The sequence below is a fragment of the Hypanus sabinus genome, chromosome 12 (genome assembly GCF_030144855.1).
Source record: "Hypanus sabinus isolate sHypSab1 chromosome 12, sHypSab1.hap1, whole genome shotgun sequence".
NCBI lineage: Eukaryota > Metazoa > Chordata > Chondrichthyes > Myliobatiformes > Dasyatidae > Hypanus > Hypanus sabinus.
In genome coordinates this window covers 4081230-4093267 of record NC_082717.1, presented here as the reverse complement: position 1 = coordinate 4093267, position 12038 = coordinate 4081230, and the positions used below count along the sequence as shown (strand labels likewise).

The window sequence follows — 12038 nt, the reverse complement described above, 5'->3', positions numbered from 1 at the left end:
CACGACCCTGTTCAGGGGCTGAGCAGGTGCTACACCTTCCCCAAGGGCGACCTGCAGGCTAGCGGAGGGAAGGTGCACCAGACATTCATAGACTTTGATGATAAATTTGCTTTGAACTTTAAATGGTACAGTAAGTGTCACACTGTCATACAGCTGAATGTCTGTTTTGCCTGGTGTTGGGCCGGTGTTTGTAGCCTCACCACGAGCAGCCCTACTGACAGGAAGGGGAAACAGTGTACCTGGCTTGTTTCTCACATTTCAATCTGATAATGGTGTGTGGGCGTCAGGAGTGAGTTTCAGTGACAGACATGTAAATGTGGATGAAAATATTCAGATACTCTGCAGTTTGCGGGTATTTTTTGAGCAATTTTTACAGGACTTCCCACTTTCCCTCATCACTTCCTCTTCACACCCTGTGCCTTTTGTGTTGAATTAAGTATGTGGGGAAGTCAAAGGGGAACCAGTCACTTGTGAAATAGCAATGGGGTCCATCAGATTCGAATGAGCAGAATTTTTGTTTTTGAAAAACAAGCGAGGAGAAATGTTTGCAGCAATAATCACAACCTTGACTCTGTCCGTCTGTGCAGTGGGTGAGTAAATTCCCAGAGTGGGGTCACCCAGTCTGAGACTGGTTTCATCTACCTTTAAGTTTAATTAACCGGTTGTGGGCAGTGGTACTGTGTACAGTTTTGTTCATCCTGTGAAAGGAAGGATGTTATTGAACTAGAAAGAGTGCAGAAACGATCCACCAGGATGTTGTCTGGACCTGGGGGTCTGTGTCACAAAGACAGATTGTGTCCACTAGGACTTTATTCCCTGGAATTGAGGAGATTGGGGGGAGAGAGACCTGATAGAGGGGTATTTGATCATGAGGCGCATAGACAGGGTGAAAGCATAGTCTATTCCCCAGGAAGGGGGTGATAAAAACAAGAGGACAGGTTAAAGATCAGAGTCGAGAGATTGAAATGGGACATCGGGGCAGCTTCTTCACACAAAGGGTGTTGCGTATTTGGACTGTGCTGACAGAAGTAGTGGTGTGGTGTCACATTAACAACATGTAAAAGCCATCTAGAGAAGTACATGGATAGGGGAGGGTGAGCGGTCTGTGGGTCAAATGCTTGCTGTGTGAACAAGTTGAGCCAAAGGTCTTGTTTCTGTGCTGAATGATTTTATGAGTCATGTGAATCTGAGTTTCCAGTTTAAACATTGAGGAATGTTGGGCTTTTCTTGGTTCACACTGAAGTATAATCTTCTAGAGTTCCTATTCAGTATGATAAACAAAGTTTTACTCTTTGCCGAACAAGGTTCAGAAGTGATTTGAGACATTCTGTACAATTTAATTGGATAAACTTTCTGAAGATAGGAAGCACCTGGGCATTCACAACACAAATCTGAAAGAAGTGGCTCATAAAAACGCACAAAAATTACTGATTAAGACAGGCAGAAGCAATGGATGGAAGAATAGAAATGAAGTGAAAGAAATTTAAAAATTAGTGTAAATAGAGCTAACACTAATGACAGAAGAATTTACAGAAAGAAAATGGGTCAGGGGCAATGTGGGCACAGTGAAGAAACTCAGACAAAGTATTTAGAGAGGCAGAAAGGAAAAGAACCAAAATGTGAAAATTCTCAACAAGTCAGAGCAGCGTGTGGAGAGAGAAGCAGCTTTTCAGGCTGATGAACTTTCATCACAGATCAGCAAGGCCAATTGTAGAAATTATAAAGTGTATTCAGGAAATGACAGACCACAGGTGAAAAATCTGGATAAGATCATAAAGTGTAGGAGCAGGATTAGGCCATTCAGCCCATCTAGCCTACTCTGCCTTTCAATCATGGTTGATTTCGTTTCCCTCTGAGTCCCATTCTCCTGCATTCTCTCCGTAAGCTTTCATAGCCTGACTAATCAAGGATCTATCAACATCCAGTTTAAGTATATTCAATGACTTGGCTTCCACAGCCATCTGTGGCAATGAATTGTACAGATTCACCACCCTTGGCTAAAGAAACTCCTGCACATCCCAGTTCTAATGGGTTGTCCCTCTGTTCTGAGGCTGTGTCCTCGGGTCTTGGATTCAGCCACAAGCAACACCCTGTCTACATCCATTATTGTTCTTAATAACTTACAGAATTTAGCATATGTAAAATAATACTTTGGAAAAAACCTTTGGACTTGCATAATCAACCAACACTGGATCTTTCAAATTCAGGATAATAACAGAGAAAAGTTCTGCAAACTGTAGATGCAGTTTATTTTTTTCACCCTGCCTTCTCGGATTTCAGTAATTATATCTGTGGGTTGGAAAACAAAAATGGCCAGATACAGTTGTTGCAAGACATCCTTGCTTCTGAACTTAAAACCTTTTGTGATGAGACCAACAATGTACTTGACTCCTCAACCAATCAGTAACCCAGGATAATTAAACACAAAGATGTAATGTTAGAAAGCTCTACCTGTGGAGGGATGAAAACAAGGTTTACCAATTATTTTTTAAAAAAAGAGAACTTGTTGAAAAATAAGCTATGTGAGAACGGCAGACACAGGCGTGGACAAGTGAGAGAAACACAGCAAACCATTAGAAACTAAAGATATAAACTATTAAAAGAGGAATTACTAGTGAGTATCTCTACCCTACTTACCTGAAAACCTCAGGGTGAAATGCCTGGGGGAGAGACAATAGCGATAAAAGATTTATTGAAACTACAGCTGTAACAAACAGCAGCTATAACAAGGCAATATCGGCAGAGATGCGTGTCCAAGATCTCTACCATGTAACTGGGAGTTAGTTCTGTTAAATCATACCAAAGGATTTGTTTGTGAATCGACTTTCCATGGATGATTTATCCAGTGATCTAAGAAACAAGATGACGAGCCACCCAAGGTCAAAGAACCAGCCAGGGAACAAAATGTTTAATGATGTAGGGGATTTAATATAGTTGGATGAGTGTTTATTTTCATTTGAAGGATCTGAATTTGTGTTTTTGCAAGAGCTGATTATTTTTGCATAGAATCTGATGAATTAGTGAATGAGATTTACTTTGTTTAAATGTTCTGATTTTGGAGAATTGTCATGAAAGGAGTAAAGCTATATAGATATCTAATTTTTGAATTTGAATTTGTAGGCATACTGACTGGAACTGAAATTGAAGTTAACCATAACACTTAAAAATTTCCTAACCAGATATAAATAAAAAGGAAAGGTCAATCTGTAAATCTTCAAATAGGGAATAGCACTATAACCATATAACCATATAACAATCACAGCACGGAAACAGGCCATCTCGGCCCTCCTAGTCCGTGCCGAACTCTTAATCTCACCTAGTCCCACCTACCTGCACTCAGCCCATAACCCTCCACTCTAGAATCTATTAGTTTAAAAAAATTGGAGTAATAAAAGTCATTCTAATGGATCTCACTGATTCTAACTAAAAAGGAATTTAGTTTTTATATATCATTCTAATCCACTTATTAAAATTATTACCAAAGACAAATTTCTCTAAAACATTAAATAAGTATTTCCATTCAACTCCATCAAATGCCTTTTCAGCATCAAAAGAAACGACATATTGGGGAGCCTTAGAGGAGGATGAATATATAACATTTAACAATCTCCGAACATTAGAAAAGGAATAACAGCCCTTTACAAAACCTGTTTGATCTTGAGAAATAATTTAACTAAAACATTTTCCAGCCATTATTTTTGAGAGAATTTTAGCATCTACATTTAATAATGAAATAGTTTAATATTAAATATTTTGATATTTAATATTAACATTTAATAATGAAATATGAAGCACAGTCAGTAGAATCTTTATCTTTCTTAAGAATTAAAGAAATAGAAGCTTTATAAAATGTAGGTAACTCTTCTATCAAAAAAGAATCTTTAAGCATTTCCAGCAGATATGAAGAGACCAATTTTTCAATTTTTGTATAAAATCCTACAGAATAACCATCCAGTCCAGGAGCTTTTCAGATTGCATTGAAAAAACAGCTTTCTGAATTTCGCTTTCAGCAATAGGAGCATCAAGTGTTTGTTGATCTTCAGCAGAAGTTTGAGGAAAATCAATCTTTTGTAAAAAGGCATTCATTTTAAAAGCCCTATTGTTACTGTTTTTACTAACAATTGCAGATCTCCTTTTTTTGGCTTTTACAGGATACAAGACAAGGATGTCCGTTAACTCCTTTGTTATTTAATTTGGTGTTGGAACCCTTGGCTATTGCACTTCATAAAGATATACATGGAATTTCTATAAATGGGACTGTTCATAAGATCTCTCTTTATGCTGATGATCTTTTACATTATATTTCGAATCCTAAAGAATCCATTCCTAGTTTATTGAAACTATTAATTAATTTTGGAAAGTTTTCAGGATATAAACTAAACCTTTATAAAAGTGAACTATTTCCACTAAATGAATCTGCTTCTATATATAACAACATTTCTTTTAGAGTTACGGACTCATTTAAATATTTAGGTATTATTATCACTAAAAATTATAAAGATCTTTATAAAGGTAATTTGGTTCCTTTAGTGGATTTTATGAAGCAATTATTTTGTAGATGGAAACCATTTACACTTTCATTAGTCGGTCAAAATCATGCAGTTAAAATGATGATTTTACCAAATGTTTTTATATGTATTTCAAATTATCCCTATTTCTTTAACTAAGAAGTTCTACGATCAGGTTGACTCTATTATTTCATCTTTTGTTTGGAATAATGAAAGACCAAGAATTGCTAAATATCATTTACAAAAATTGAAAAAAAGATGGAGGTCTTGTTTTGCCTAACTTAAGAATGTATTATTGGGCTGTTAATATACGTTATATGTGCTTTTGGTTATATTGGGCTGATAGAGATGAACGACCACCTTGGGCTGATTTGGAATTGAATGCTATGAAACAGTTTCATTTAACCTCATTATTAGGAGCTTCTTTGCCTGTACAACTGGCCAAAATTACTAATTTAAATTTATATCCTGTGATTAAGCAGTCATTACAAATTTGGTTCCAGTTTCATAATTTTTTTAATCTTAAAAAAATTTAAACTTTTTAGTTTAATTTATCAAAATTATTTAATTAAACCTTCATTAAGTGTTCCTACTTTTCTTTTTTGGAGGAATAAAGGGGTTTATTCACAGATTTGTTCCAAGATGGCCGACTGATGTCTTTGGAGAAATTAGTAACTAAATAGTCTCTCTCAAATTCACATTTCTTGCAATATCTTCAGGTCAGACACTTCTTACAAAACTACTTAAGCAATTTTCCATATATACAAGATTCTGACCTGTTAGGTATTATTTTTAAAATGAATCCTTTAGTGAAGGGTTTTATTGGGAAAATTTATAATTTATTGTTACAGCAACTCAATTACCCTTCACTTAAGATTAAGCAAGATTGGGAGAGAGAGCTTAACATGACTTTGATAGCAAAAGATTGGTTGTGGATTTTGAAGTTGGTAAATTCTTCTTCAATTTGTGCCAATCACTCTTTAATTCAATTTAAAATTGTACATCATTACTATTTGACAAAGGAGAGACTGTCTAAAATGTTTCCCAATGTTGATAGTCAGTGTGACAGATGTAAAACCAAGACAGCCACATTGATACATATGATTTAGCTGTGTTCTATATTGAAGCATTTTTGGAAGTTTATTTTCTTTAATATTTCTAAAGCTTTAAAAATTAATTTACAACCTAATAAATTGACAGTTCTATTCGGTATAATCCCTCAATATATTATTGCTATTTCTTCATCAGACCAACATGTAATTGCATTCATTATAGTATTGGCCAGAAGGGCTATTTTGTTGAAATGGGAAGATACCACTGCTCCTACTTTGATTCAATGGTTTTCCAAAGTGATGTTATGTCTTAGTTTGGAGAAGATTAGAAGTAGAACTTTTCTTCCTCGATTTGATTTTGAGAAAAGGTAAGATTCATTTGCCGGCTACTATCACCTGATTTGAGTTAATTAGTATGATTTCCTTCCGATTTTTCTTTAAGTGGATTTGAGTTGGTGGATTGATGTTTTTTTTATGGAAGCTTGTATGATGTATAGCTCCAGGGTTCTGCTCCCGACAGGGGTTTTTTTTGCTTTTTTTTAAGTTAGTAGAGGTTTTCTTTAGTTAGTAGGGATTCTTATTTTCCTTCTTTTTCTTTCAAAAATATTCTGAACACTTTACTTCTTTATTATTATTGATACATTGCTTAGCTTTGTTAATCAGTTATTTCCTAATTTAATTCCTTATTGCACAGAATGACATATTGACTTAATGTATCTTTTTTGTCAATCATCAATAATAATTAATAAAAAGATTTTAAAATGAAATGAAAATGTCCTTTAGTTTTAGTTTAATAATCTGTGATTTGGAACCTAAGCAGTATGTTGGAACCTTGAACTGTTCTTACTCATGTAAATATTTTGTATATATTGCATTTTTTATAAACAAAACTTACTTCCAGAACTGTGTGATTTTATTTACTGCCTCCTTCCAATACCAAAAGGCCATAAGACATAAGAACTGAATTAAGCCATTGGGAATTCCTGAACCTCCTCTGGACACTCCCCAATGACAACACATCCTTTCTGAGATATGGGGCCCAAAACTGTTGACAATGCTCCAAGTGCAGCCTGACTAGTGTCTTATAAAGGTTCAGCATTATCTCCTTGCTTTATATTCTATTCCCCTTGAAATAAATGCCAACATTGCATTTGCCTTCTTTACCACAGACTCAACCTGTAAATTAACCTTCTGGGAGTCTTGCACAACGACTCCCAAGTCCCTCTGCGTCTCTGATGTTTGAACCTTCTCCCCATTCAGATAATAGTCCACACTATTGTTCCTTTTACCAAAACGCATTATCATACATTTTCCAACACTGTATTCCATCTGCCACTTTTTTGCCCATTCTTCCAATTTGTCTAAGTCCTTCTGCAGTTGCATTGCTTCCTCAGCACTACCTACCCCTCCACCTACCTTCATATCATCTGCAAACTTTGCCACAAAGCCATCAATTCTGTTATCTGTCATTGACAAACAATGTGAAAATAGCGGTTCCAACACTGACCCTTGAGAAACACCACTAGTCACCAGCAGCCAACCAGCAAAGTCCCTACTTGCTGTCTCCTGCCTGCCCGCCATTCTCATAACCATGCCACTATCTTTCTTGTAATGCCGTCTTGTTAAGCAGCCTCGTAGAATAGTACAGCACATTACAGGCGCTTCGGCCCACAATGTTGTGCTGACCGTCAGGCCCTGCCTCCCATATAACACCCACCTTAAACTCCTCTGTATACCTGTCTAGTAGTCTCTTAAACTTCACTAGTGTACCTGCCTCCACCACTGACTCAGGCAGTACATTCCACGCACCAACCACTCTCTGATTGAAAAACCTTCCTTTAATATCCCCCTTGAACTTCCCTCCCCTTATCGCAAAACCATGTCCTCTTGTACTGAGCAGTGGTGCCCTGGGGAAGAGGCGCTGGCTGTCCACTCTGTCTATTCCTCTTAATATCTTGTACACCTCTATCATGTCTCCTCTCATCCTCCTTCTCTCCAAAGAGTAAAGCCCTAGCTCCCTTAATCTCTGATCATAATCCACACTCTCTAAACCAGGCAATATCCTGGTAAATCTCCTCTGTACCCTTTCCAATGCTTCCACGTCCTTCCTAAATTGAGGCGACCAGAACTGGACACAGTACTCCAAGTGTGGCCTAACTAGAGTTCTATAGAGCTGCATCATTACATCGCGTCTCTTAAACTCTGTCCCTCGACTTATGAAAGCTAACACCCCATAAGCTTTCTTAACTACCCCATCTACCTGTGAGGCAACTTTCAGGGATCTGTGGACATGTACCCCCAGATCCCTCTGCTCCTCCACACTACCAAGTATCCTGCCATTTACTTTGTACTCTGCCTTGGAGTTTGTCCTTCCAAAGTGTACCACCTCACACTTCTCTGGGTTGAACTCCATCTCCATCTGCCACTTCTCAGCCCACTTCTGCATCCTATCAATGTCTCTCTGCAATCTTCGACAATCCTCTACACTATCTACACCACCAACAACCTTTGCATCATCTGCAAACTTGCAAATCCACCCTTCTACCCCCACATCCAGGTCATTAATAAAAATCACAAAAGTAGAGGTCCCAGAACAGATCCTTGTGGGACACCACTAGTCACAACCCTCCAATCTGAATGTACTCCCTCCACCATGATTCTCTGCCTTCTGCAGACAAACCAATTCTGAATCCACCTGGCCAAACTTCCCTGGATCCCATACCTTCTGACTTTCTGAATAAGCGTACTGTGTGGAAACTTGTCAAATGCCTTACTAAAATCCATGTAGATCACATCCACTGCACTACCCTCATCTATATGCCTGGTCACCTCCTCAAAGAACTCTATCAGGCTTGTTAGACACGATCTGCCCTTCACAAAGCCATGCTGACTGTCCCTGATCAGACCATGATTCTCTAATTGCCCATAGATCCTATCTCTAAGAATCTTTTCCAACAGCTTTCCCACCACAGATGTAAGGCTCACTGGTCTATAATTTCCTGGACTATCCCTACTACCTTTTTTGAACAAGGGGACAACATTCGCCTCCCTCCAATCCTCTGGTACCGTTCCTGTGGACAACGAGGGCATAAAGATCCTAGCCAGAGGCTCAGCAATCTCTTCCCTCGCCTCGTGGAGCAGGCTGGGGAATATTCCGTCAGGCCCCGGGGACCTATCCAGGGCCGTATTTTAACAACTCCAAAACCTCCTCTCCCTTAATATCAACATGCTCCAGAACATCAACCTCACTCATATTGTCCTCACCGTCATCAAGTTCCCTCTCATTGGTGAATACCGAAGAGAAGTATTCATTGAGGACCTCGCTCACTTCCACAGCCTCCAGGCACATCTTCCCATTTTTATCTCTAATCGGTCCTACCTTCACTCCTGTCATCCTTTTATTCTTCACATAATTGAAGAATGCCTTGGGGTTTTCCTTTACCCTACTCGCCAAGGCCTTCTCATGCCCCCTTCTTGCTCTTCTCAACTCCTTCTTAAGCTCCATTCTTGCTGCCCTATATTCCTCAATAGACCCATCTGATCCTTGCTTCCTAAACCTCATGTATGCTGCCTTCTTCCACCTGACTAGATTTTCCACTTCACTTGTCACCCATGGTTCCTTCACCCTACCATTCTTTATCTTCCTCACCGGGACAAATTTATCCCTAACATCCTGCAAGAGATCCTAAAACATTGACCACATGTCCATAGTACATTTCCCTGCAAAATACCATGTGTGGTATTTTATCAAACGCTTTCTGAAAATCAAAATCCATTGCCTCTCCTTTGTCCATCCTGCATGTTATTTCTTGATGAACTCTTATCAGGTTTGATAGGCAAGATTTCCCATGACAGAAACCATGCTGAGTTATTTTATCATTATTCTTCAAAAACCCCAAAACCTCATCCTTAGTAATATTTAGAACTTCTGATACCCAGTGTAGTACTATGTAATTTGATTTTCTCATAAAGTCTACGGTGATCAGCCACACGAAATAAGACTGTTGTTACAGGTCACTGCACCTGTGTGCTTGCTTTCAGTAACTGGGGAATAGACACAGTGGATCCTGTCTCACTGGGACACATTGGGACCAGAACACCTTGGCCCAATTAAATGGCTGCCACAATTAGCCGAAGTTTGATAGAAAGAGTTACAAATGAAACTGGGCAAACTGAGTAACAAATTTGGTATTTTGAATGCAGATTATCAGGGCCCGGGGATTTGTCAGGTTTCAAACCAGCTGGATGAACTCAGCAGGTCAGGCAGCATCCGTTGAAACGAGCAGTCGACGGATGCTGCCCGACCTGCTGAGTTCATCCAGCTGGTTTGTACGTGTTGATTTGACCACAGCATCTGCAGTTACTTTGTGTCAGGCTTCAAGCTGAGTAATCTATCCAGAACTGTTCTTTCTGCTAATAATAATGAGTCACAGCATTTCTGGGGCAAGCTGTGTGTCTGCCTCAGAGAGCAACAAAGTCCTCATCTGTGTTCCACACCTCCGAAAGCTTTTACAATCCTCATTCATGTTTCTCACCTGTTCTATTCTCTGTTTTCCTTCTCTTTTTCAGTGAATTTTGAGTTGCTCTCCATCCTCAGTTCTGCCACAGTTCTGACAATCTATGTGATTTCTCTATTCCTAACTTCCTTTCTTCGATCACTTCCCTTACCTGTTTTAGTCCAGGAAGGGATGTCGAACTGTATGTCCGGGTATTCTATCCATTGTCATATTTTCCAATCTGTCAGAGTTAACTCATGCCTCAGGCCTTCACAGTCTCTTTGGCTAAATTTAAAGCCTGTGTTATTGATTGAAGGACTTTATTTTCAATCTTAATGAAGAATTTTATCAAGTTCTGTGAAGGACACCCCAGTGCAAAATTGTTTCCCAACTGCTTTTCATTGCACATAATCCAAAACAGGTTAAGCACTTTGGAATTAACTGTTCAATGTAGGCAGCCGTCGATCCCAGGAGATTATGGGTTTGCACCTCTGGTGGATCGTGTCCTCTCCAGGGAAAAAGCCTGGCCGGGAAGATTTGAAGAACCGGCTGATGCCCACGCAGTGGATTTGCCCTCTCCACGTCACTGGATGTAGTCCAAGGGAAGGGCAAGCATCGATACAGCTTGGTACCAGTGTTGTCGCAGAGGGTACCAGAGTGAAGTTGTAAACAACATCAAAGTGCCTTAGGGACCCCTGTTCCAGATTTTGTCCTTGGGGTTTACTCCCGAAGACTTTCGCATGGGTGGGTAGCCTGCAAGGCAACAGAGGTTTAAAATCAGAATTTTCCTTCTCCAGCTGTTCAATGGACTGGACTACAAAGCCAGCTGATACACAATCATTCTCCACCAATGTGTTTTGAACAGTCTATATGCAGATTAAAGTCACCCATTATCATTGTAGTACCCCTTCACATACTGTAGTTTCCTGTTAGTTGCTCTCCCTGACTGTATCTCTGTTGATTCGAGGCCTGGAGACGATCCCCATGAACATACCCAGGAATTTTCAATGTTCACATCCTCCCTCTGTTTCTTCATTCTACATATCGATCTTCCAAAACAACATCCTTTCCCAAAACTCCTGTCAGAAAGCTCTCTTCAGCAAAGTGACCATAGAACATAGAACACTACAGCACAGTACAGGCCCTTCGGCCCACAATTGTAGATGGAAGCTGGGGACCAGGGAAACCCTGTCCTTGTTCTGGGTGGAAGGAGAGGGGATGACAAGAGAAGTGTGGGACTTGGAACGGATACAGTTAAGAGCCTTGTTAGCGGTCATAGTGGAAAACCACCTTCGAGGGACTGGAAAATAAAGAAGCACTGATATGGAAGATGGCATCTTCGGGGCAGATGTGACAGAGACAGAGATACTGGGAGAAGGGAATGGTGTCCCCAGAGGAATCAGAATGGGATGAAGAGTGGTCAGGTTAGCTGTGGGAGTCTCTGGGCTTCTTGTAGAACTGCTGACCCTCTCCTTGAAATGTGTACAGGGGAATTGAGAGAGAGATTTATGTGTTAGTAATAGACAAAGTGAACATACGAGCAGGATTGAAATCGACAGTAAAGTTGATGAAATCTTTGCTGACATTGTCAGGAACCTGCAGGAAAGATTTCACCAGGTTCCACAGATGTCAGCACACAAACTCTGAGGTAACTTTGAAAGGTGGGTAAAGAAACAAGAGGGAGAGAGGGCTTGATATTGGCAATGTGTGTCAGGAGGTAAACCTCAGGGGTGTCAACTTCTCACATGCATATTGGTGACCAGATGCAGGAACGAGGAGTTGCATATAAAAGTAAAATACTGCAGCTGCTGCAAACCTGAAAGAAAACCTAAAGCATTCGGCAGGTCGGAGAGCAACAGAGCGGAGAGAAACGGAGTTCATGGTTCACACAGAAAACCTGATGATGCTTATGCTACTTTGCAGATACTACTGAGTAAGAGGGGGACATTGGCATTGCAAATTACAATAATGAATCAAGTGGC

General features: G+C 39.7%; 1 protein-coding gene across 1 annotated transcript in view; it reads left to right on the top strand.

Annotated features, from left to right (window-relative positions):
- The first annotated feature begins 478 nt into the window (after positions 1 to 478).
- LOC132402433 (uncharacterized) overlaps positions 479 to 12038 on the top strand; it is a 62311-nt gene continuing 50751 nt past the window's right edge. Inside the window, exon 1 of the mRNA XM_059985287.1 lies at positions 479 to 590. Within this exon, the coding sequence (XP_059841270.1) occupies positions 542 to 590 (49 nt within the window). The 5' untranslated portion in view covers positions 479 to 541. The remainder of the gene's footprint in view (positions 591 to 12038) is intronic.